The sequence below is a fragment of the Erinaceus europaeus genome, chromosome 2 (assembly GCF_950295315.1).
Source record: "Erinaceus europaeus chromosome 2, mEriEur2.1, whole genome shotgun sequence".
Classification (NCBI taxonomy): domain Eukaryota; kingdom Metazoa; phylum Chordata; class Mammalia; order Eulipotyphla; family Erinaceidae; genus Erinaceus; species Erinaceus europaeus.
In genome coordinates, this window is record NC_080163.1 from 112,291,646 (window position 1) to 112,318,323 (window position 26,678).

At 39.7% G+C, this 26,678-nt stretch overlaps 3 protein-coding genes across 3 annotated transcripts; all 3 read left to right on the plus strand.

Moving 5' to 3' along the window:
* The first annotated feature begins 7,343 nt into the window (after positions 1-7,343).
* On the plus strand, positions 7,344-10,729 carry LOC107522218 (beta-defensin 15-like). The gene is made up of 2 exons (XM_016185598.1): positions 7,344-7,392; positions 10,587-10,729. The coding sequence occupies exons 1-2, from the start codon at positions 7,344-7,346 to the stop codon at positions 10,727-10,729; spliced, it is 192 nt and encodes a 63-aa protein (XP_016041084.1).
* Positions 10,730-14,426: 3,697 nt separating this feature from the next.
* Positions 14,427-16,464, plus strand: LOC107522217 (beta-defensin 104A-like). Its single transcript, XM_016185597.1, has 2 exons — positions 14,427-14,514; positions 16,304-16,464. Exons 1-2 carry the CDS (start codon positions 14,427-14,429, stop codon positions 16,462-16,464), a joined length of 249 nt encoding a protein of 82 aa, XP_016041083.1.
* A 3,016-nt stretch (positions 16,465-19,480) lies between these two features.
* On the plus strand, positions 19,481-25,983 carry LOC132532802 (sperm-associated antigen 11B-like). The gene is made up of 4 exons (XM_060171916.1): positions 19,481-19,541; positions 21,459-21,599; positions 22,752-22,870; positions 25,746-25,983. The coding sequence occupies exons 1-4, from the start codon at positions 19,481-19,483 to the stop codon at positions 25,782-25,784; spliced, it is 360 nt and encodes a 119-aa protein (XP_060027899.1). The 3' UTR covers positions 25,785-25,983.
* Positions 25,984-26,678: the final 695 nt, after the last annotated feature.

Sequence of the window (26,678 nt, forward strand, 5' to 3'; positions counted from 1 at the left end):
AAGCACAGGTGGTGCAAAGATCAAGGACTGGCACAGGGATTCCAGACTGAGCCCCAGCTCCACTGCAGGGGAGTCGCTTCACAGGTGGTGAAGCAGGTCTGCAGGTGTCTACCTTACTCTCCTTCTCTGTCTTCCCCTCCTCTCTCCATTTCTCTCTGTCCTATCCAACAACAATGACAACAATAATAACTATAATAAAACAACAAAGGAAAAAAAGGGAATAAATAAATAAAAAGAAAACCATGTTTTCAATAACAAAACAAGCATTTTTTTTTAGTTTCTTTATTGGGGAATTAATGTTTTACATTCAACAGTAAATACAATAGTTTGTACATGCATAACATTCCCCAGTTTCCCATATAACAATACATCATCCTTCTTGGACCTGTATTCTCCCCCCCCAACCCAGAGTCTTTTACTTTGGTATAATACACCAATTCCAGTTCAAGTTCTACTTATTATTATTATTATTATTTTTCTGATCTTGTTTTTCAACTTCTGCCTGAGAGTGAGATCATACCATATTGATCCTTCTATTTGTGACTTATTTCACTTAATATGAATTTTTCAAGGTCCATCAAGATTGGCTGAAAACGGTGAAGTCACCATTTTTTACAGCTGAGTAGTTTTCCATTGTGTATATATACCACAACTTGCTCAGCCACTCATCTGTTGTTGGACACCTGGGTTGCTTCCAGGTTTTAGCTATTACAAATTGTGCTTCCAAGAACATATGTGTACACAGATCTTTTTGGATGGATGTGTTGTGTTCTTTAGGATATATCCCCAGGAGAGGAATTGCAGGATCTTAGGGTAGGTCTATTTCTAGCCTTCTGAGAGAGTTCTCCAGACTGTTCTCCACAGAGGTTGGACCAATTGACATTCCCAGTAGCAGTGTAGGAGGGTTCCTTTGACCCCACACCCTCTCTAGCATTTGCTGCTGTTACCTTTTCTGACATTCTTACAGGAGTGAAGTGGTATCTCATTGTTGTCTTTATTTGCATTTCTCTGACAATCAGAGACTTGGAGCATTTTTTCTTGTGTTTCTCAGACTTTTGGATCTCTTCTGTGGTGAATATTCTTTTTTTAAATTTCTTTATTGGGGAATTAATGTTTTACATTCAACAGTAAATACAATAGTTTGTACATGCATAACATTCCCCAGTTTCCCATTTAACAATACAACCCCACTATGTCATCTATCATCCTTCATGGACCTGTATTCTCCCCACCCACCCACCCACCCCAGAGTCTTTTACTTTGGTGCGATATGCCAATTCCATTTCAGGTTCTATTTGTGTTTTCGTTTCTGATCTTGTTTGTCAACTTCTGCCTGAGAGTGAGATCATCCCATATTCATCCTTCTGTTTCTGACTTATTTCACTTAACATGAATTTTTCAAGGTCCATCCAAGATCGGCTGAAAATGGCGAAGTCACCATTTTTTACAGCTGAGTAGTATTCCATTGTGTATATATACCACAACTTGCTCAGCCTCTCATCTGTTGTTGGACACCTGGGTTGCTTCCAGGTTTTGGCTATTACAAATTGTGCTGCCAAGAGCATATGTGTACACAGATCTTTTTGGATGGATGTGTTGGGTTCCTTAGGATATATCCCCAGGAGAGGAATTGCAGGGAATAGAATTGAGAGCCCAGAAATGAGGCCCCACACCTATGGACATCTAATCTTTGACAAAGGTGCCCAGACTATTAAATGGGGAAAGCAGAGTCTCTTCAACAAATGATGTCGGAAACAATGGGTTGAAACATGCAGAAGAATGAAACTGAATCACTGTATTTCACCAAATACAAAAGTAAATTCCAAGTGGATCAAGGACTTGGATCAAGGACTTAGAAGAAAAAATTGGCAGAACTCTTTTCCGCATAAATTTTAAAGACATCTTCAATGAAACAAATCCAATTACAAAGAAGACTAAGGCAAGTATAAACCTACATCAGATTAAAAAGCTTCTTCACAGCAAAAGAAACCACTACCCAAACCAAGAGACCCCTCACAGAATGGGAGAAGATCTTTACATGCCATACATCAGATAAGAGTTTAATAACCAACATATATAAAGAGCTTGCCAAACTCAACAACAAGACAACAAATAACCCCATCCAAAAATGGGGGGAGGACTTGGACAGAATATTCACCACAGAAGAGATCCAAAAGGCCGAGAAACACATGAAAAAATGCTCCAAGTCTCTGATTGTCAGAGAAATGCAAATCAAGACAACAATAATATACCACTTCACTCCTGTGAGAATGTCATATGTCAGAAAAGGTAACAGCAGCAAATGCTGGAGAGGGTATGGGGTCAAAGGAACCCTCCTGCACTGCTGGTGGGAATGTCAATTGGTCCAACCTCTGTGGCGAACAGTCTGGAGAACTCTCAGAAGGCTAGAAATGGACCTACCTTATGACCCTGCAATTCCTCTCCTGTGGTGAATATTCTGTCCATGTCCTCCCTCCATTTTTGGATGGGGTTATTTGTTGTCTTGTTGTTGAGTTTGGCAAGCTCTTTATATATGTTGGTTATTAAACTCTTGTCTGATGTATGGCATGTAAAGATCTTCTCCCATTCTGTGAAGGGTCTCTTGGTTTGGGTAGTGGTTTCTTTTGCTGTGAAGAAGCTTTTTAATTTGATGTAGTCCTATAGGTTTATACTTGCTTTAGTCTTCTTTGTAATTGGATTTGTTTCTTTGAAGATGTCTTTAAATTTATGCGGCAAAGAGTTCTGCCAATATTTTCCCCTAAGTATCTGATAGTTTGTGGTCTAACATCCAAGTCCTTGATCCACTTGGAATTTACTTTTGTATTTGGTGAAATACAGTGGTTTGTTTCATTCTTCGGCATGTTTCAACCCATTGTTTCCAACATCATTTGTTGAAGAGACTCTGCTTTTTGTCAGAGTACTATAGTAATTTTTTTTTTTTACTGCTAACAGGGTTATTGCTGGTGCTTAGTACCTGTATGACAATTATACAGTTCTCCTGATGGCCTCTTATTTTATATGTTCTTTTTTGATAGAGACAGAAAGATGTTGAGAAGGAAGAGTGAGACAGAGAGGGAGAGAGAAGGAGAGACACCTGCAGCACTGCTTTACTGCTTCACTGCTTGTGAAGCTTCATTCCTGTAGGTGGGGACCAGGAACTTGAACCAGTGTCTTCCACATGTTAAACTGTATGCTCAACCTGGTGCTACCATGATAATTGTAATACATGTTTGTAAGGTATTTCAAGTTTTAGTAGTTATAATAAAAGTGAAGTAATGAGGAGGGGTGTTTGTTTTCTTTTTTTATTTAAACATTTTAATTTATTTGTTATTGCTTAGAGACAGAGAGAAATTGAGAAGGCAGGGGGATATAGAGAGGAAAAGAGACAAAGAGATAGCTACGGCCCTGCTTCACCACTCGTAAAGCTTTCCCCCTGCAGGTGTGGACTAGGGGCTTAAATCTGCATTCTTGCAGACTGTAATGTGTGTGCTTAACCAAGTGTGTCACTGCTTGGCCCTGGGGTTTTTTGTTTTCTTGACTTTATTTTTTTAAAGAAAGGAAGGTATCTCACTCCCTATCACTCAAGGGATAGATATTAAAGTGATAGTTCAGGTCTTTACACCACTTACCTGGCTTACTCCAAATTAGGGAGCAGTTTATCAAGTTAGTCGAAGTCTGCTCTTTATTGTATGAAGGAGAATGTCACTGTTCTTATTTGAGATTTCTGAGAATATATATATTTCTAGATATATTTTAGCATTAGAACACTATAACACATGAAGTCCTAATCAAATATATAGCAAATTTACAGGAAGCTAGATAGCTTGAAAATGAAAACAAAACAAAAACCGTGATGTATATTTCACTAAAGCATATATTAATATAACATGGTAAAATTCAATTTTTTTCAATTAAAATTTTTTCGATTTATCACTAGTTTACAAAACAAATATAAAGGGAGTCGGGCTGTAGCTCAGTGGGTTAAGCGCAGGTGGCGCAACGCGCAAGGACCTGCATAAGGATCCCGGTTCGAGCCCCCAGCTCCCCACCTGCAGGGGAGTCGCTTCACAGGTAGTGAAGCAGGTCTGCAGGTGTCTGTCTTTCTCTCCCCCTCTGTCTTCCCCTCCTCTCTCCATTTCTTTCTGTCCTATCCAACAACAACATCAATAACTACAACAACAACAACAAAAACAACAAGGACAATAAAAGGGAATAAATAAATAAATATTAAAAAAATAAATTGAGGAGGTACAACCTCCTGCCTCTGTATGTGTAGAAACTTCCCTGCACCCATTACCAAGTTCTGGTACGATCACACTATAAAATGCTATGCTCTATTCTCTTTTCCTGTCAACCTACTTCTTCTTTTTTGGTGCTTATTTTTGTTTTTGCAGAGTTTGAGCTATGTTTCCTTTTGCTTTCTTTACTACTATTTATCTATTGTTTGTTTATAAGAATACTACTCACATCTGGTTTATAGTGGTGTTAGGGATTGAACCTGTGACCTCAGAATCTCAGGCATGGGGGACTCTTTGGAAACCTTTATGTTATTCCCTCTTTGTATTTGGAGGGTATTGGTTTGCTTTAGTTATTGGTAAGTCATATATGAATATAGCTGCTACCGGTGAGATGATTGATTATAGCTTTTTACATCTGATGCACAGCTGAAATCAAACACAAGAGCACTGGTGCTTGGATTAGGGCCTAGGATGGGGAGGGGAATGATCTTGAGTTGGCCAAGAAGGAAGGGAAAAACAAAGTGTCTCAAGTCTGTTTCATTGGAGGAGGGGATACAAAAGTAAAAAGTAAAGTGTTTTATTTAAGCCAGAAAATGAGGAGGAATTTCAGAAGAACAAAATTGACGTAATTTTGAGTAATCCAATTATTTGATGTCAACTACAACTGGATCCAGGCTGCAAGCAGCCGGTGAAAGGAGGTATTAGTGTTACAGGGATTTAGTTATAAAACCATGGGGTTTGTCTTTTACTTCTTTATCTATTTCACTTAGCGTAGAAAGACATAAATTCATCTTTATAAAAAATTTATTTATGGGGGCTGGTGGTGCACTGGCTGGTGGAGGGAATATTGCCATGCCCAAAGACCTGGGTTTGAGACCCTGGCTCTCCACCTGCAGGGTGTGGGGGAACATTTCACAAGCAGTGTAGTAGGTCTCTAGGTGCCTATCTTTGTTTCTCCCTCTTTATTCCCCTGCCTCAATTAAAATAGATGGAAACGTAATAATAAAAAGGAAATAATGGCTACTGGAGCAGTGTGGATTCATAGTCCCAGTACTGAGCCCCAGCAAAAGGGGCTATATGGCGCCACACCTGGTAGATCATACATTATTACAATGTATAAGGGCCAGGGTTCAAATCCCTGGTCCCCATCTGCAGGGCGAATGTTTCATGAGTGCTGAAGCAAGTATCTCTCTTTTTCTCTCCCTATCTCCCCTTTCTTTCTCACTTTCTGTCTCTATCCAAAATATAAATAAAAAGAAAAAAACAGTTATTTACGGCATTCCACTGAACATATATCCCATAATGCTTTTACCCAGCCGTTCATCAATGGACATTCAGTTTCAATGCCTTGGCTATTGTGACTGATGTTGTTATTAGTGTATCAGTATAGATTTGCAGATCTATTTATTTATTTATTACTACTTTTGCCACCAGGGTTGTCTCTGGGGTTAGGTACCATCGCAACAAATCCACTTCTCCTGACACCATTTTCTTTTCCTTTTCTTCTTCTCCTTCTTCCTCTTCTTCTTCTTCTTCTTCTTCTTCTTCTTCTTCTTCTTCTTCTTCTTCTTCTTCTTCTTCTTCTTCTTCTTCTTCTTTCTTCTTGGTAAAGACAAAGAGACACTGAGAGGGAAGAGGGAAATATGGAGTGAGATAGATATTTGCGACACTGTTTAACTTTTGTGAAACTTCCCTTGCTGATGGGGACCTGGGGCTTGAACTTAGGTCCTTAAGCATTGTGATATATGCACTCTACTGGGTGTGCCAAGGCTGGCCCTGCAGATAGTCTTTTAAGGTCATCTTTTTCATATTCTTTGCATAAATGCCCAATAGTGGTTAGCACTGAGTCATATAGTATTTCTATTTTTAGATTTTTAAAAGAAAGACTCAAATGTTAAAATAATAAATTATATACTTTGGTCAAGCAATTTGCCAAGTGGACACAGCTTATAACTTTTGGAGCTAGAATTCAGATTCCATCTGACTCTAGTCATGTATATTATATGATCTCTCTCATTTTGCATGTGAGCATACTAAAGTTATCCTGTCAAGGAAACAAAATCTAAACTGCCAGATTCTAAATCTTTCATTCCTGCTGACTCATATATTTACATGTGGTTATCAATGTCTGCCCACTCTTGTCTCCCTCCAACCATTTTTTTTTAAAATTTTTTATTTAAGAAAGGATTAGTGAACAAAAGCATAAGGTAGGAGGGGTACAACTCCACACAATTCCCAACACCCAATCCCCATAACCCACCCCCTCCCCTGATAGCTTTCCCATTCTCTATCCCTCTGGGAGCATGGACCCAGGGTCGTTGAGGGATGCAGAAGGTAGAAGGTCTGGCTTCTGTAATTGCTTCCCCGCTGAACATGGGCGTTGACTGGTCGGTCCATACCCCCAGTCTGCCTCTCTCTTTCCCTAGTAGGGTGTGACTCTGGGGAAGCTGAGCTCCAGGACACATTGGTGGGGTCTTCAATCCAGGGAAGCCTAGCCAGCATCCTGGTGGCATCTGGAACCTGGTGATTGAAAACAGAGTTAACATATGAAGCCAAACAATTTGTTGAGCAATCATGGATCCCAAGCTTGGAATAGTGGAGCGGAAGTGTTAGGGAGGTACTCACTGCAAACTCTAGTGTAGTCCTGCTTTCAGGTATATATTTTGCAGTAGTTTATGGATACGTGTGCACATAAGCTCTCTCTCACAGAAACTGGTGTATATCTAGGTTATGGGACTTTGTTAGAAAGTGAACTACCTGAGATGAAATTAGAGTGTACTATTAAAGGAAAGGTCTCACCCGAGTAATGAAGCTGAAGGGTTGTCATTCCACACGTGAAGTCTCTGGATACATTCTGAGGTGAAGCATGTTGAGGTAGCAATCTTATTCAGAAAAATTTTACAGAATCTGGAAAATGATAAGATTGTAAGACTGGGTGGCATGCACTGGGCTGTGTGGGCTGGACTCAGCTGAGCATGGCGATGCCCTCGTCCCTGACATGCCTCACTGATCAAGATGCTCTTTGGCTTAAAGAGTATATAAATGTGGGTGTCTGTTGCTCTTTATGAGAGGACACTGTGCTGACCTCTCAAGACCCTGGACATCATGAGGACTCTCCTTTTTCTCTTTGTTCTTCTCTTCTTTCTGGGCCCAGGTAAATTGAGAACCTTTGCAAGGAAGGCTGTTGGAGGAAGTTTTTCCGAGGGTGGGTTTGCCTCAGGAAACCTGGATATGATTGACTCTAGAATACATAGGACTCTACAGGGGGACACTGGCCATGTGATATGACTTGTCCCTAATGCCTAGCCTACAGTTTTGTGGGGTTATTTTTTTTTCATTTATTTTCATTATTGCCTAGGTATACCAGGAGAGATACCTTGTGGTGTCAGTATTCATGAAGAAATATGAAAATTGTAGAGCAAAGTAGTAGCAAGTAAATGTTTAAAGAAACTTATGGTAGAAGATAAGGTGGATACTAGAACAAAAGCTTCACATACAGATTTCTAAGCCTAGAGCCTTTAAAGGAAACTTTGTCTTGCCTATAATTTCATGACTTTGGACCAACTCTCTTGGTTCAGAAGGTCTGCTTTACACAAATATTATAGATGCAGAAATTAAAGCTCAGTAGGCCTAAGCAGCTTCTCAGAGTCCCATATAGAAACAAGAGTGAAGATGGATGTGAGCCCAGCTCATTTGCTGCAGTGACATGGGATGTTCATCCTACAGCAGAACTCTTTTTATGTTTTCATGCTTCTAGGCATCTCTGATGGTTGCAATTAGATCTCCTCCCCCAAAATTAAAAGTCAAGACTAGACTTTTCCAGGTTTTGAGAACAAAAGGACACATCTTCTAGAACTCAGAAGTCAAAATATGTGCCAAATGCAAGTGATGTTACCTATCATTTTTTAATATTGTATATTTTCATTTATTTTTATTTAAGAAAGGATTAATTAACAAAACCATAGGGTAGGAGGGGTACAATTCCACACAATTCCCACCACCCAATCTCCATAACCCACCCCCTCCCCTGATAGCTTTCCCATTCTCTATCCCTCTGGGAGCATGGACCCAGGGTCATTGAGGGTTGCAGAAGGTAGAAGGTCTGGATTCTGTAATTGCTTCCCCGCTGAACATGGGCGTTGACTGGTCGGTCCATACTCCCAGTCTGCCTCTCTCTTTCCCTAGTAGGGTGTGTCTCTGGGGAAGCTGAGCTCCAGGACACATTGGTGGGGTCTTCAATCCAGGGAAGCCTGGCCAGCATCCTGGTGGCATCTGGAACCTGGTGATTGAAAAGAGAGTTAACATACGAAGCCAAACAATTTGTTGAGCAATCATGGACCCAAAGCTTGGAATAGTGGAGAGGAAGTGTTAGGGGGGGGTACCTGTCATTTTTAAAAGTCACTCTTAAGCTGTTTATTGAAATAAATGGAGAGATTTGGTTATTATTTAGAATGAGGAATCTAGATATGGGTAGTCCCAGAGCAGATCCATCCAGATACTGGCTCAATGACTCAATGAAGTTCTGCTCTTTTCCAAATGTGACAAAGTGGCTGTCAAAATCCTAATGTTTAAGGAAGGAAGCAAGACTAGCAAGGCTAGTGAGAGCCATATCCTTGAGTGCTGTCTCATATTAATGGAGCAGGATCAGCCACAAGGAACTTGGGAAAGAAAGTTAGACTCTGGAGTTCCCAAGACTTCTGATAAATTTTTTGGTCATGAAAAATGAATCTTTCTATATGTAAATGTATGGACAATTCTGTGACAAGAGAATCCTCTTCTCAGAAGTTAGAAACAGATCAAACAGGGCTAAAAACTATGTGTTTGTATATATTCCTTCTAGAGGCTCTAAAGGGAGAATCTGCTTCTTGGCCTTTCCTCTCCAGCTGTGTGTGTCTTGTGCTTGGTTTGCAGGAAGACTATGGGCTGAGAGTTTGTGTCAAGTAAATGGGAATCTGGGACCTGCATTAGACCATATCATATTCATCCTATTGGCACTGATATACATATTAGCAATTGACCAAGGCACCCTATTAAACTTAATTATTATATTCTTCAACATTATGCAAAATTATATAGTACAAAATTATACTATATAGCTAAATGAAATCTGTCTAGGCATATGTAGGTATCAATGGTCTTTCTCTTTCTGAATTTGTTCTCTTTCTGGGTCAAAATTGTGAATTGGGCTTAATATCCTGAAATAATCTTAAAATACTAAGAGAGCTGAGAGAGCATGGATCTATGCAATGGGAACACCAGCTCACAGAGACTTGAATTATCTGATATTTAACCATATAAACTTATATGATGATATTATATATGACCAGAGCACAGGCCAACATGAGTCAGTAAGGTTGTAAATTTCACATGTACATGAATTTGGTCCTTCATAGAGTGACACTGAGTGCCATTTGTGTACATTTGACACTGTCCTTACATATAAAATAATTAAGCAGCTATAAAATGTTAATACTGATGAGCTGTGTTCATTATTAACTTGCTAATCTATGATGCATACCAGTAAAGTAGCAAGGTCAGAAGCAATATTCTGCACAGAATAACATAAGACAAGGCTTGGAAAATATTTTCCAGCATACTCCCCTTTCCTGCTACTGAACTATTTTGATGGAATGTGATGAAGAGATATTCTGTAACCACTTTAATTCTATCCACTGCAGTGAACTTCCCCCCCATTCATTTATTCTTTTTTTAAAAAAAAATTATTATCTTTATTTATTTGATAGAACCAGCCAGAAATTGAGAGGGAAGGGGGAGACTGAGAGGGAGAGACAGGGAGATATCCACAGCACTGTTTCATCACTTGTGAAGCTTTCCCCCTGCAGGTGGGGACCGGGGGCTTGAACTCTGGTCCTTGCACACTTGTAACATGTGTGCTCAATCAGGTGCACCACCACCTGGCCCCCTCACTTATTCTTTTTACCCTCCAGTCTTGAGTCATCTTCTCAGTTTCAGGTTTTGCTCTCCTCTTACTAAGAAGTATTTGGGGAATCCACAGGCCCCAAAGGTGTTTATTAAACATGTTAATATTGCCTAAAACACTATTAGAAAAGAACAGTACTTTCCATTGCCGAATGTACCCACATAGTCTAACCCCAAATATTAGAAGACAAATCTATGTTTACTGGTATTTTATCCGATATGACAAACAAACTAGCAAACAGAAAAATGACATGAAACTTGTACCCCAGTTGTCTCTCATCAATTGGTAGGATAAGGCACTCATGACAGCTCCTCAAGAAGTCTTCACTCAAGAGTTACATAACTCTAACAGATAGCTTGTCCTATGTGAGAAGAGAACTAACCCCAGTGGTTCCTTCCTTTGTGTAGCCATGAATAAATTCTTGGATGAGAAATGCATCAGGCTTGACGGGAGATGCTCGGCTGATTGTAAGAAAAATGAAGAACTTGTTGGCCTCTGCCATAAAGCTCAGAAATGCTGTCTGTTGCTCGAACCATGCTGGCAGAAATGACATGGAAGGGTAATTCAGGATGACTTAATTGTGGATAAGCCAGCTTTATTTGTAGACCCTATTCTCCACATCAAGAAGGCACTTGAATCGAAATAAATGCCCATATTTTATCAATTTGCCACATACTTCACTTAGAAGAGAAACATGAGTAGTTAATTTTGAAGGTTTCTACCTCTTGATTTTTTTAACTATTGCTGTTGTAATTTTTTATATAGGTATAGGAATTGTCATAAAGATATCTGATGTTTCTTTTTAAAGGAACTAGAAGAGACTATGATTCAATACAACTTTAGCTTGCACCCGGGCACTTGGCCTCAACCAACTGTTGAGATAGATGAAAAACAGATTTTTTTCAAAAGTGAGATAGGTGATTATATTTTAAATATATATGATAGGGAGTGATATAGGTAGGTTGATATAGATGGAAGATGATGAGCAGATAGGTCTATGCCTATTAATAAAAATGAATAGGGAAGTAAATGATCTGTTTATCAAGCACTTTCATGTCTTGCATGCCTGTCTAAATTATTCACCTTAATTCTATTCTATTAGTGGGGGCAGTTATAAAGTCCATTAAAGTTTTTTTTTATTATCTTTATTTATTTATTGGATAGACAGATGGAGAGGGAAGGGGGAGATAGAGAGGCAGAGAGACAAAGAGACACCTGTAACACTGCTTCACCACTTGCAAAGCTTTCCCCTTGCAGGCGGGGACCAAAGGCTCAAACCCAGGTCCTTGTGCATTGTAACATGTACAATCAACCAGATGTGCCACCTCCCAGGCCCACATGTCCGCTCAACCAGGTATACTATCATCCAGCCCCTTTCCTCCCTTTCTGTAAGACTAGAATCAAGTTTTCTGATGACCAGGAGATGTAGACATCTCCTTTATAATTGTTAATATCAATAGCTTCGGTAACCTAGGTACCAGGCCTAAACTGATTTGCTACTACTTTTTCTATAAACTGACTCTAAGCTCTAGCATTATCTACTTCAGAGAAGGAGCTCCTCTCATAATCCTTGATTAACATCCAGGTTGGATTCCTGGCTGGGCCAGAAGTCTTTGCTTATCTCCCTCTTATGTCCTCAAGGTCCAATTCTTAATCCCTTTGAAATCAGTGAGTCTATTAGCATCTGTTTGTTTGAGTTAATTTAATAATTACGTATAGCTATAAAAAAAAATAACAACATAGGGGCTGGGCAGTGGCACACCTGGTTGAGCACACATTACAATGCGCAAGGACTTGGGTTCAAGCCCCTGGTCCCCTGTAGGGGGAAAGCTTCACAAGTGGTGAAGCAGTGTTACAGGTGTCTCTTTGTCTCTCTGCCTCTCTATCTCCCCCTTCCCTCTCCATCTGTCTATCCAATAAATAAATAAAGATAATAAAAAAAACTTTAATGGACTTTTAACTGATAGGTATCTCTGTCTCTCTCACTGTCTATTTCCCCCTTCCCTCTCAATTTCTGGCTGCCTCTATCCAATAAATAAAGATAATAATAGTTAAAAAACCAACAATACATGAAAATTCGCTGTACCTCTTACAAATCTTTTCCCCCTACACTGCAATATTGACAGGGAGGAGGAACATTTCCATCACCACAAAGACCCCATATTTTTCATGTCTCAAAGGACTCAGAAACTTAAAAGTAACTCTGAAGCTGAAATGAGGGGGAAAAAAAAGATATGGGACAACTTGTAAACACACAAGGGACATTCCACCTTTTTTGATGGACTTTGAACATATTCTGACTTGCTATTTCGAAAAGATCTCTCAGCCTGTTTATTCTATACCACTGTCTCTGAAAGTTTGCATATCAGAACAAATAAACACTTTGAAAGTCTTCTCCATAATCACTGGTAGAATATTTTAGCCCTTATTGATCATGTATCTTTGATTTGTTCCATTTGTTAGAAACACAATTCAAAATGGTCAGGCTGGAGTAGTGGCTGTGTCTGTGGACTCTGAGACAGACAGAAACGCAATTCAGGTTTCAACATTATATACTAACCAATGAGTTTTTATTATGTTTTACTGGCTTGTGGCTAAAATTTTAGGTAGAAGTTATAAGTTACTTGTTTATGTCTGTCTATGGTTATGCATGCATCATAAATATATATATAGCTATTTTTCTACTTCCTAAAGGTTCTGCGATATCATTTGACAAAATTCCTTAAACTAGCTCTATTCTGATTAGCTTAGAGGAAGAAGTGCTTATACAAATGAAGTATTCCTAAAATACGAAAATGTTGCTAAGATAAACAAATTAGCTAAATAGCTTTTCCAATTCATGTGATTTGAATAAATCTTTGGTAAAAACTATTAGTATAATAATAATAATAATAATAAAACACTTGTGTCTTTTGAGCTATCAGCCTGAAATATAATCTGAACATATAGTTTATTCCACTTAGACTTACTAGATAAATAAAGTTAAATATAATTGATAGGGAAATAAATTGAGATGGTAGTTATAATGTTTAATATCAATTTTTATAAATAATCTAAATATAGTTATGTTAAAGTCAATCTAATTGGTACAAGTATTTTATAAATTGACTTTTCAAAACTAATTATGTTTTGTAACATATTCCTAAATTAGGGTCCTCATTTTTTGAATATTTGATCCTTAAAGATCAAATATTCAATAACAATATCTCAATAACTCAATATTGAGTTATTGAGATACTCAATAACTTAATATCTACTTTAATTCTAAATGAGAAAAACTACTGAATCATTCATTGCTGAGCCTAACTTTGAGTTGACATAATTTTGGATTTTTATTAATTAAAATTTTTTTGCATTATCTTTATTTATTTATTGAATAGAGAGAGCCAAAAATCGAGAGGGAAGGGAGTGATAGAGAAACACCTGCAGCACTGCTTCACTACTTGCAAAGCTTTCCCCCTGCAGGTGGGAACTGGGGGCGTGAACCTGGGTCCCTGAGTGCTGTAACGTGAGGTGCATCACCACTCATCCCCTTGGATTTTTATTTTTACTTACTTATTTTTACTTGTATAAAGTATAGTGATAATAAAGATATTAGGGTTTGTTAATAAATATTTTTAATTTTTTTTACCACATTGAAAAGTTGTTCCATTATTTTTTTAAAGTAATTTTATTTACTTTATTTTTGAGATATATGCAGAGAGAGAGAGGGAGAGAGAAAAAGAAACACCAGAGCACTGCTTAGCTCTGGCTTATGGTGGTGTGGAAGATTGAACCTGGAACTTTGGAGCCTCAGGCATGAGAGTCTGTTTGCATAACCATTATACTATCTCCCCCACCCTCCACTCTTATTTATTAAAATATTTTTGCAAATATTCACAGGTCTAACTAGCATATTTGCTTGAAAAACTTCAAGAACAATCCACTATATTGAGTGAGGATTTTAATAACTCCAGTAGGGAAGTTGATAAGTTCATAAAACCTAACATCAGTCAGGTAAGATTATTTCTGCGGGACTGAATGAACTGCTGCATAATAATTAAAGCTTTTATTAATATTATCTTATAACATTTCTGGTTCTCCAATGTTCTACTGTCTAGATATAAAGAACTTCTCTTCCTTTTAAGCTACTTATACATAAAAGAATTTAGATTATATTTTTATAAACAAAAAAGTAACATTTTTTTCTTTCCTAATCTCTTCAGATTTGCAAAGTACTAGTCATCATTTTAATGGTCACTATCTGCATGAATTCAGCAAGAATTACTTCTTGTAACAAGGTCCAGTTGGAAATAATGACTATATTCCCGAATTTTGACTGGAATATTACATACAGTAATGATGTGCATATAATACGGTCTAGAGAAGTAAGGTTGACTTTATGGTACTAATGCTTACAAAGAAAACCCTCTCTTGGAAAACTAGTGTGTGGGGCCAGGCGGTGGTGCACCTGGTTAAGCATACATAGCTCTATGTGGAAGGACCTGTGCAAGGACGGGGTTTTGAGCCGCTGCTTCCTGTTTAAGCCTTAAATTCCCACCTGCAGGGGTGGGAAAGCCTCACAAATGGTGAAACAGTGTTGCAAATCTCTCTCCCTACATCCTGCTTCCCTCAATTTCTGTCTCCCTCCAAAAATAAATAAACAAATAAGTAAAATATATTTAAAAATAAACATATTTTTAAAATGTGCAGAGTCTAGGAGGTGGTACAAACATTGCTATAAGTGAGGACCTGAGTTCAAGCCCCCCGTCCCACCTTCACGAATGATGAAGCAGTGCTGCAGGTTTCTCTTTCTCACCACCCCCTCTTACATCTTCTCTATATCTATTAGAAAATTGAAAGAGAAAAAGTAAAAACTACTGGGAATGGTGGAGTTGTCGTGCAAGCACTAAGTCTCAGCAATAATAGCCCTGGTGGAAAAAAGAAAGTGTCTGACAACATTATGAATGTTATAAGCATATATGTTCATAATATTATAGTATGTGAGGGGTTGGCTTTATACCTGTGTAACATATGTAAGAATCATCGGCTTTACCACCAAAGTTCCAATGCCATCTCACATTCCAATAACCTATCTACTTATTCCTCTTACCCCTCCATCCTTTTCTGGTAATACATCCTTTTTTAAAAAGTTTTATTTATAAAATGGAAATATTGACAAGACCATAGGATAAGAGGGGCACAATCCCACACAGTTCCCACCACCAGAACTCCGTATCCAATCCCCTACCCTGATAACTTTCCTATTCTTTATCCCTCTGAGAGTATGGACCCAGGATCATTATGGGGTGCAGAAGGTGGGAGGTCTGGCTTCTGTAATTGCTTCCCCACTGAACACGGGTGTTGACAGGTCAATCCATACTCCCAGTCTGTCTCTTTCCCTAGTGGGGTAGGGGTATGGGGGGGGCGGTCTAGGACACATGGTCTGGTGGGGTTGTCTGCCCAGGGAATTAAGGTTGGCATCATGGTAGCACCTGGAACCTGGTGGCTGAAAAAGAGTATAGCCATAAAGCAAAACAAATTGTTGACTAATCATGAACCTAAAGGCAAGAATATTGCAGATGAAGATTTGCGGTCTCTGTTTTGTAAAAAGCTTGTAGGTCTATTTTAGGTATATTCCAAGGGGCCCATGACTTTACTAGTTTTTGCCTGAGCCTGACATCTAATATGCAGGTGGACCCAAGTTATTGTCTGGGGAGATGGTGTCATAGTTGGAAAAAGGACTAGAAAGCTGTATCAAGTAAGAGAATAGCTCCCAAATAGAGGAAAAGTATATAAATACCATTAACTGTAAACCCCATCAGTTTCATCTGGGGCCTATATATGGAACAGGAGGCTGTGTAACCTCTGCATCCCTGTAGATCTGAGCTCACATTTTGTGGTCACAGCTAGGAATATTCCAGGCTGCACTAATTTCAGGACCCAGTACATCCTTTTTAAATCATGTTGTGAGAGAACTAAATAGTCAAGATAATCAGCTAGGGAAATGTGGAAGCCACTGCCTCTGTAACTGCCCCACCATGGATCCCAGCACTCTCTATAGTCAATTTCATCTGGAGCTGGTTTGTAAATCCTGCCACCTGCATCTCGTACAATTAATCACATTGAATTATTTATAATTCAGCAAGAAGTGACATGGATGCAAACGTCATATGTGGTTATGGAACTGCTCGCTGCCAGAGGAAATGTAAAGGAAAGGAGGCCAAAATTGGAAAGTGTCCGAATGCTAATTGGTGCTGCCTGAAAAGATGGCATCCTAACCTATTGAAAATTGTGAAATATTGAAAATCCAGCTGTATCCTGTCCCTAGAGCTTCTGACAACCATACTTCTGAAGTTCCTTTCTTGAAGATTTACACCAAGAACAAGCTCAAAGGGAGTCACTAATCCAATGATTCAATGAAGGTTTGCTTGAGCACTCACTCAAGGCAGAGCTAATTAAGAGATTACAACAGAATACTGCTTCCTGAGGTCTAAGCAAACCTTATCTGTTTGTGGTTGGCAGAACTGAAACGTGGATTAAGGGGATGGAGACTTAGTTTACAACATAGGGTTCATGTCTTGCTATGCAAGCAGCCAAAGTTGAAATTCTGGTACTGCACGGGGAGTGCCACAGTATTCGGAGAATCTCTGATGCCAGACATCTTTCCTTCTCTCTGTTACTCTCTCCTAGTCTTTGAATGAAAAAGTCTGTTTAGGAGGGGTAAAATTGCACAAATGGAAGAGACTATGGCTCCAAGGAAAAAAGTGGGTTAAATGTGAATTTCAAGATTTTAAGAATAGAACAAAGAAATATCTAATTATCGGCAAGTCTAAATGAAACTTTTATCTATTCACTCCAAAAACATCCATTGGTTTTCTGATCAGAAGTTCTGCACTGAAACTATATTTACTTTTGTTAAATAAAGTGAATAACACATCATTATTAAGTGTGGCTTGTTTGACATGTACTATAATACAACACATAGAACTCTGGGAAGAAAAATCACAGACAGGGTTTGTGATGAAATAAGATGCTGAGTTGATCCAAGTGAATGTGGTGGAGGATTTTATCCAGCAGAGGGCAGCAGAGAGTCATGTTGTCAATGGGCAGATCTGGGATATTCCCAGTTACTGTCCTGAAAATTGGTAAAGAAAAGTGATATATTATTTCACCTGTCTTCCCTGTCCAGAACGTAGGCCTGAGGAGCCAGTATGTTCATGAGGAAATAATTTCTCTTTACCCAGGTGGCCCAGTAATAAGTGAAGAAAGAGTGACAGGTTGAGAATCTCACTATCTTGCAAACACCAAGGAAAATACTGATCTATGCAATAAATGCCAGTGGATAATAAAGTAAACCATTCCTGAAGCCTTCATGCTGGAGCAATACTCTGATCTCTCTCTCTCTCTTATAAAATAAATAATCAAATAATTCTTTCAAAATGAAAGAGCTAGAGAAATAGCTCACTGGGTAAGGTCAATGTCTTGCCTACAAGCCCAAGCACCACACTATAGGTGCTATGTCAGCAGAGAAAACTGAAACACTCTGACATCTCTCCTTTTCTCTCAGACTCTCCACTTGAATGAAAAAAAAAATAGTCTGGAGCTGCAAAAAGTAAATAAACATCAAATAGTACAAAGAGTGTGTTATTGAGGGAATAAGAGAGATCTCTATTTGGAGTTAATACTAACTTTCTTTGCTCCTCTGACCTTTTTTGTTTTCTCCCAACATCCAGCCATCAGACTCTGGTGACCTAATGACCTTTATCATGGGCTGACTGTGTCCCCTCCTTACCAGTGTTCTAATTCTCTTTGAATTAGAAGATTGCCTAAAGAGGCTGTGCACAGTCTCGGTCTCTCAGTCTCGTAACTCCTTGCTGTTGTAGAATTGGAGTGCTAGTATAAACTGCCCACAATCCCTACAAAGCAGCCCTTCTTACCTCATGACTGGCATATATTCTGGGCACACTGCCTTCCAAATCACCTGCACTTTATGACTGTTTCCCCAGATACCCATGTCTCTGTTGTCATCACTTTTCCTCCACCCATGTTCAAATAAATTAAAATCAAAAGTAGAAAGAAAGAAAAGAATGATGAAGTAGTGGAGGAGGCTTAGAGGAGAAAGGAGAAATCAGGAAGAGACATTTAAGAGGGGAAAGATGAGGAATAAGTAAAAAACAAACAAACAAACAAAAAAACTGGGGGGGAATGGTCAGTGGTGTACTGAGTTAAGTGCATATAGTATGAAGCCCAAGGACTCGCTCAAGTGTCCAGTTTGAGTCCCTGGCTCCCCATTTGCAGGGGTGGGAGTGTTGCTTCACAAGTGGAGAAGCAGTTTTGCAGGTGTCTATCTTTCTCTCTCCTCTATTTTTCCTTCCCCTCCCTTTCAATTTCTCTGTGTCCTATCCATAAAAAAAAAAGAAAGAAAAAGTGGCCACAGGAACAGTGGATTTGTAGTGCAGGCACCAAGCCCCAGCAATAAAATTGGAGGAAAAAAAAAAACTGGAATGATTGGGGCCTGGTGATTATGCACACACACTACCATATGCAAGAGACTAGGTTTAAATCTCTGGTGTCCATCTGCAGCAGGGAGCTTCCCAAGCAGTTAAGTAGTGCTACAGGTATCTTTCTTTCCCTCTATACTTACCTTCCCTCTCAGTTGCTCTCCTATAAAAGAAAGAAAGAAAAATGAAAAGTAAAAAGAAAAGAAAGAAAATGCCCACCAGGAGTAGTGAACTTATCATGCAGGCACAGAGCCCCAATGAATAACCCTAATTGGGGGAAAAATGAAATGGTTTGGATATTCTGGCATAATTTCTGGGGAGGGGAGTCTGAAAATCATACCTGAATGGTTTATGTTTCTCTGTATGATTTTTCATACCAAAACAAATACATCCAGAAGACCGCAATGTCACACAGTGTGTAATGCCACTATGCTATTGTACAGCAGTGCTTTTCTGAGGAGCTGTTGAGGAACTGATGACTTTGTGCTGATGACCTGTTTATCTTACCTCCTTCCTTCCTCTTCCTGTGACTCTTCTCTTCCTCTGTCATTGTGTGTTCACCAAAACCACCCAAAGCACTCAGGCATGTTATTCACTTTCTGAAATAGATGGCTCAGTGTTGGTTCCGCTCAAAGTGTGTAGGGGGTCTGAGGGGGAGTGTGTGTGTGGGGGGAATGCATCAACCTGTGTCTTTTGGGAAGAGAGTTTATTCTGGAATGTGCCCAGGTCCCTTGCTCAGCTCAGCTATAAAGGGGCCCTACTGCCTGCCAACAGTACCAGGATCTTTCTCCACTGGCAGTCCTTTCAACTTGGATGACATGAAGTGGTTCTGCTCCTCTTCTTCCAGCCTTTTCCTTGTTGTCCTGGTGCTGTTTCCAGGTAAAGCAGAAGTGTGACTTGTGTGTGGGGCCAGGTTTTCTCTACAGGCCTGTTTCTGTGATGGGAGACCAGGCTGGGCAGTGTGCTACTAAGTCCCGGGGGCATGTGTTCCTTGCAAAAGGGTCTCACAGCATTTGTGAAAGATCCTGACCTTTCTGCCGGCTTCCTGGAAGAGAATGCCCTCTCCTCACACTGCATTCATATCATTTTAACATTTCCTTTTCTCTTAGAGAGGAGGATAATTTGTTGAGGAAGGACCAAAGGACCATAGATTTCAGGGTTTCTCTCTCTTTTTAAAAGTACTTTTTATATTTATTTATTTATTTATTGGACAGAGACAGCTAGAAATCAAGAGAAGGGCATGGTAGAGAGGGAGAGAGACAGAGAGACACCTGCAACACTGCTTCACCACTCGCAAAGCTTTCCCCCTGCAGGTGGAGACCGGAGGCTTGAACCCAGGTCCTTGCACATTGTAATGTGCACTCAATCAGGTGTGCTACCATCTGGCCCTGGTTTCAGGGTTTCTCAACAACATATAATGGTAATTTCCCAAGGGAATGAGCAGTATAGCTTCTGGGAAATACCCTACCCTTTCCCAATCCTCACCTTTTATCTCTCTCCCTTACTGCTCTGCTCTCTCCTCTTTCCACCTCCTCACTTTTATACATTTTTAAATGCTTTTTAAAAAATTTTTTAAATCTTTGTTTATTGGATAGACAGCCAGAAATCAAGAGGGAAGGAGTAGATAGAGAGGGAGAGACAGAAATACACCTGCAGCACGGATTCACTACTTGCAAAGCTTTCACCCTGCAGGTGGGGACCAGGGGCTTGAACCTGGGTCCTTGTACATTGTAACATGTGCGCTCAACCAGGTGCACCAATACCCGGCTCCTTTCCCTCTACTCTTTCTTCTCTTTTCTCTCTCTCTTTCTCTCTCATGTACACACACAAGAGCCCTTACCCCTTTTCAACTCACTTCATCCCATCCTCTACTTTATTTTTCTTAATAAGAAGAAAAATATTTATTTAAAAAATATTTGTGTGTTTATTTAAATGGGAGAGAGATACAAAGAGAGTAAGATTGGAGCACAGTTCAGCTTTGGCTGATGGTGGTCCTTGGAATTGAATTTGGGACTTTAGTGCCTCAGACATGAAAGCCTTTATTTTTTTAATTTTTAAATGTTTTAAAAAATATTTATTTATTTATTCCCTTTTGTTGCCCTTGTTTTATTGTTATAGTGATTATTGTTGTTACTGTTGGATAGGGCAGAAAGAAATGGAGAGAGGAGGGGAAGGCAGAAAGGGGGAGAGAAAGATAAGACACTTGCAGACCTGCTTCACTGCTTGTGAAGCGACTCCCCTGCAGGTGGGGAGCTGGGGACTTGAACTGGGATCCTTATGCCTGTCCTTGCGCTTAACCCGATGCGCTACCGCCCGACTCCTGAAAGCCTTTTTATATAACAATTACGCTGTATCCCCAGGTCTCTTTGACAGATTTATCGAATTACATCTAAGTTGCCAAAGAATAGTACACAAGCTGTGTGAGCTTAGAATCCACAAAGACTTGCGATACCACCCCCAGAACCCAGGGAGTAGACACGGTCAACATCTCTCCAAATTTCCTGGGTCTCTTTATCTATGTTTCCACTTTTTGTATGGTAGGATTACTTAATATGAAGTCTATTCTCTTAGGAAACCTTGAAGCCTGCGACACTGTCTTGTTAACTCTTGTTAACTCTGTCTTGTTAACTCTGGCACCAGAACCCTTCCACTTGTCTTAACTACCTTCTACCTTCTGAGTCACCACATCCCTTTCCTCATTTTTCCACTGGCCCCAGAGAATCTGAACTTCATTTTCAAAGGTATGTTGAAGAGAGGTTTCTAAAGAGTCTCCACGTTTCATTTACTCCTAAACAGCTTTACCCAGAGCCAAATATGCTGACCACCCAGGCACTGGCGGTTTCAGGGAAGACTCCTCCAGACAAGGAGCAAATGGGTCTCACTTTTTACACCAGCAAGTGAAGCGCTACCTTTTGCCAATAACTCCCCCTTTCCTGGGTAAGTGACAAAGCAGGTGATGAGTTTGTCCACTTGGGGGATCTTTAAGGGATTGATGGTGCGGATGGGGGGCAGGTGGCAGGGTTTGAGGGCTGAGACAGGAATGTTCCACAAAGATATCAGGTGGGTGGCTTGAGTTATGTGTCAGAATGGTCTTGGGTGTCTTTAACCTTCTTCTTGACACTGAAAGTCCTGTGAGATGTGGGGACATGGAGAGGCCACTTCTGCAATCCCTAACTTCACCCAAACCCCACAGTTGGAGGAGATGTTAGGGAGTCAGATGTCCAGGTTTGGGCCTGACCCTAGGTCATGGGTATACTTTTTTCCCTGAAGGATTGCTAACTGTCACAGGAAATTAATTTCCTGGGGATGCTCTCAGGAAGTGGTGACAGAACCAGGCTACTTGAATGAGGGGCTTGTTAAAAATGAAGACTAGCCAAGAGCTTATAGCTACATCTCTGGAAGCTTTAGAACAGGCCCAGTCTCCTGCTTTGGCCTCAATGCCTGTCCGGGGTCAGCTTCACATCCGTAGGACCCTGAGGAGAGGGTAGTTAACAAAAACACATCCTTAACCCCATACTCATTTCTGACTGTGAAACAGGAAGAGATGGGTCTGATATCCCCGAGAAGCAGAACAGGGAGGTAGAGGGGGTGTTGGCAAAAGAAAAACAATAACAGGTGTCCTGCCAATCTACCTCATCCTGCTGTCCTTCTCTTTGGTACTGAACCTTTTATCAGTAAACTTATTAGTCTGCTTCGCTAGCACCTCTAAACAACACCCCCCAAGTGAAAGAAAAAACACAGCAAATGTCAATAGCAGGCAGCAAGTGTCACCAGTAAAAAGAGAAGACAGGGTTATTTTTACTACTTGGGAATTGAGGGGACTGAGGAGATTTGAAATAATTCCTTGGAAATCACACATCTAGGAAATGACAGAAAGGAAACTTAGATCCTGGTCCTCATCCTTTCACAGTCCTGCGTAAGACACTGACACTTCAGAATGATGGCATGGATGTATGTGAGATCATATGAAAAAGATGTCTGGTTCCCTTTCATTGCATCCTCCACCAGTTGTCCCTTAGGGCTAAGATCTCCACTGCCTGATTCTTCAAATGGTCTTAGGAGACTCTTATTGGGTGTTTATTTCTACAGAAATTGAATCAGATCTCAAAGTTGTCAACTGCAAGAAAAGTGAAGGATTCTGTCAGGACTACTGTAATTATATGGAAACGCAAGTGGGCTACTGTGTCCACAAGAAGTATGCCTGCTGTATACGGCACATATGAGGTTGCTGACTTTGAAGTCACAGTTCCAGCCTCTGCCTCTCCTCCTGGGACACAGCATCAGTCTGGACTCAGGTTACTTACAGAATGGTCTGAGAAGAGAGGGCCTGAGGAATTGTCATCTGTGCCCAACAATCTACACTTATTGTATCAAGTGGAAAAGACCAAAACTGACTGCATGTGAACTTGTAGACACAGTCTTAAAAAAGAGTTAGATTTAAGTGGGGGTGTAAAGAATCACAATTTTTTAATATTGTTGTTATTATGATTATTATTTTTGCTGGTAGATGTGGTTGTACCAATAAAGTTTCCTAGGAGAGCATTAAAATAATTTATTGTTTTACTGTAAATATATGTTTTTGAGTGCCTAGTTTTGTTCCAGGTACAAAATGGAATGGAATGGATTGGAAACAGGAATAATTGAGGAGACAAATATTTGATAAAAAAACAAAATAAGTGGGCCAGGTGGTCGTGTAGTAGGTTAAGCGCACATGGTGCAAAGCGCAAGGACCAGCCTAAGGATCTTGGTTCAGCCCCTGGCTCCCCACCTTCAGGGGGGTCACTTCATAAGCAGTGAAGCAGGTCTGCAGGTGTCTGTCTTTCTCTCCTCCTCTATGTCTCCCATCCCCTCTCCATTTCTCTCTTTCCTATGAACAAAAACAGCAATAACAGTAATAACAATAAGTCCAACAAAAAAAAGGGGGGAATGGCCTCCAGGAGCAGTGGATTCATGGTGCAGACACTGAGCCCCAGCAATAGCCCTTAAGGCAAAAAAAAAAAAACAACAAAAGAAAAACCCAACCAAACAACAAGAACAACGAAATACGAGATGCTTTATAGTTACTGTTAGGATAGTAGGTTTTAGCACCAAAATGTTAGAATTGTGAGACACAAGATGAGGTAAGTAGAGTCTGGAGTACAGACAAAGGAAAGTTTAATATAGTAGCCAAGGTGGGGGTTAGGGTACAGAGGGGAGGGGGAAAGGAGTCCCAATCAGGGTGGAGAGCCCATCTGGGTGAACTAAGAGCCTATCTGTGGGACCGACAATTGGGCCTTCTATAGAGTCCTGTTATTTTGTCTGGCATGGGAAGGAAGGGTCATGGCATGGTCATGGATTTATGATCCATTTCTGGTTGGAGGTGTCTGGTGCAGGCAGGGGTAAATCTTCCTGTGTGGGTGAGGGCTCTGCTTATTCTCAGCACGTCCCTTTCAGTCTGTCTCAGCAAGATGACTTCTTCCTGCGAGAGTAGGGGATCAGGCCGCAGCATATTTCCTTCAGTTACATATTCTATAGCACAGATATAATCAAAATAATATGTAGTGGAAGTAAATATAAAGACTTTTAAAAAGGATTCTGGGGAGAAATGAACAGGATTCGACTAGGAGATTTTTCACTGCAAGGAGAATGGGAGACTTCCAGGGAAAGGCTTCACTGAATGTTGGTTGTATACTTAATGGACTTGATCTAGGACTCAAGGGCCTGACACTCAACCCCTCAACTAGAATATGTGAACACAGATGTAGCTCACACAGGTGATCTTGCAATATTTTAGTTATCACCTAGAGGTGAATGCCTAACATTGGATCAGGATTTTGGAAGTCAGGGAGAAAGAGCTATGTACAGATTGTTTCACAGATTTTTGCATCTCCAGAGTTCTTCTTGAATCAATTCGTTGCATACTTAATTCACACACATGCACACTCACACCAGATATCTGTACTCATTGACTTAGTTTTTCTGTTTCTCAAAAATTGTTGTTCTGCTATTCAAGAGTTATATGGATATAGTTATACATAATGAGTAAGTTCTAGAGCTCAGTTGTGTATTCTGCCTATAGTTAGCAATACTATAATAAGCTCAGAAGTCCCCTCCCGCTCCCAGTTATTGCTAGTGCTTGATGCCAGCAGGGAAATTGAGAGGTGGGGGGTAGGTAGAGAGGAAGCAAGAAAAATAAAAACCTGTAGACCTGCTTCACCACTCATGAAGCATCCATGCTGCAGGTGGGGAGCTGGGACTTGAGCACAGATTCTTGCTCAAGGCCTTGCACAGTACTATGTGTGCTTAACTGCGTGTGCCACAGCCTTGCCCTCTGCCCCTCACTCCCACTTTTTAAAAATTTATTTTTTAATTTCTTTATTGGGGAATTAATGGTTTACATTTGACAGTAAATACAATAGTTTCTACATGCATAACATTTGCAATTTTCCATATAATGATACAAACCCCACTAGGTCCTCTGTCATCCTTTTTGGACCTGTATTCTCCCCCCACCCCAGTCTTTTACTTTGGTGCAATACGCCAATTCCAGTTCAGGTTCTACTGTGCTTGCTCTTCTAATCTTGTTTTTCAACTTCTGCCTGAGAGTGAGATCATCCCATATTCATCCTTCTGTTTCTGACTTATTTCACTTAACATGAATTTTTCAAGGTCCATCCAAGATTGGCAGAAAATGAAGTCACCATTTTTTATAGCTGAGTAGTATTCATATATATATATACCACAACTTGCTCAGCCACTCATCTGTTGTTGGACACCTGGGTTGCTTCCAGGTTTTGGCTAATAAAAATTATGCTTCCAAGAACATATGTGTACACAGATCTTTTTGGATGGGTGTGTTGGTTTCCTTAGGATATATTCCCAGGAGAGGAATTGCAGGGTCATAGGGTAGGTCCATTTCTAGCCTTCTGAGAGTTCTCCAGACTGTTCTCCACTTTTTTTTTTTTTTTTTTTTTTTTTACTAGAGCACTTCTCAGCTCTGGTTTATGTTGTTGGGGGTTGTGAGATTGAATTTGGGACTTTGGAACCTCAGGCATGAGAGATTTTTTTTTTTTTTTGTATAACCATTATGCTATCTACCCCCACCTGCACAGACATGTGTTAAAAGGGTCAATTTTATGTTAAGCATTCTTATTTACATCAGTTTAAAAAAATAAAGAAAAAGATGAGGTTAAGATTGTTCATCTGGGAAGACGCCTGTTATGCCATATGCCTGACTCAAGTTTGAGCCTTCAGTACACCAGATGAGAGCAGTACGGCACTGTGCTATGGTCTCTCTTCTTGTCTCCTTCTATCTAAAAAAGTTGATCTGGAGCTGCAAAACCTGGTGATAGCAAGAAAAGAAAGACATATCAATAACAAAATATTTTGAAAAAAAATTTAAAAATATATCCAAATATTTAAGATATATATTACTTAATGGATTACTGTATATCCCTTAGGTATAATAAACTTGAAAGTAAATAAAATCATCAAAAAGCAAGAGAGAGATTTTTTTCTGTCTTAGAAATTACAGAGTACAAATTTTCCTGTATTTGATATAAATTTAAGTTTGAAAGGCATATTCAAAGGCAAAAAAGAAAAAAACTCTTACATTATCTTTTAAAACACAAATGATCACATGATTTTAGCATGTTCAACATACTTTAGAAATAAAGTTCGATATACATTTTAAAAGATAAAGACAAATATTCAGGCTTATATAAGCAAAGATGTGCTTTGATCACAGGCAAAGACAACATATGGATAGACTTAAGTTGCACTGAGAGAGCCACAAAATTCACACAAGAGAACTTCTCGTGCATGAAGATTAAAAAACATTAAATATGATATGACATATAAACCATGATATCTGACAAATTTTTAAGGTTATTCTGGGATTCATAAAGAACAGGTAGAAAAACATTTCTTCTACCATTCTGGAGTGATTTCTATAGTTTATCTGGAGATGTGCTCAAGGCCTCTGGATCTTTTTTTGTTTTGTCCTTTCTGCAGAACATTTTTTGGTGCAAGACCTGA

Bases quoted from the DNA above. Each gene is read 5' to 3' on its own strand.
- LOC132532802 (XM_060171916.1), top strand. From the start codon at position 19,481: ATGAAGTGGTTCTGCTCCTCTTCTTCCAGCCTTTTCCTTGTTGTCCTG. The intron at 19,542-21,458 runs GTAAAGCAGAAG...ACTCCTAAACAG, and splicing joins TGTCCTGGTGCTGTTTCCAG to CTTTACCCAGAGCCAAATAT. The intron at 22,871-25,745 runs ATACGGCACATA...ATCTACCCCCAC, and splicing joins ACAAGAAGTATGCCTGCTGT to CTGCACAGACATGTGTTAAA.
- LOC107522217 (XM_016185597.1), top strand. From the start codon at position 14,427: ATGAATTCAGCAAGAATTACTTCTTGTAACAAGGTCCAGTTGGAAATA. The intron at 14,515-16,303 runs GTAATGATGTGC...TTTATAATTCAG, and splicing joins TGACTGGAATATTACATACA to CAAGAAGTGACATGGATGCA.
- LOC107522218 (XM_016185598.1), top strand. From the start codon at position 7,344: ATGAGGACTCTCCTTTTTCTCTTTGTTCTTCTCTTCTTTCTGGGCCCA. The intron at 7,393-10,586 runs GTAAATTGAGAA...TCCTTTGTGTAG, and splicing joins TCTCTTCTTTCTGGGCCCAG to CCATGAATAAATTCTTGGAT.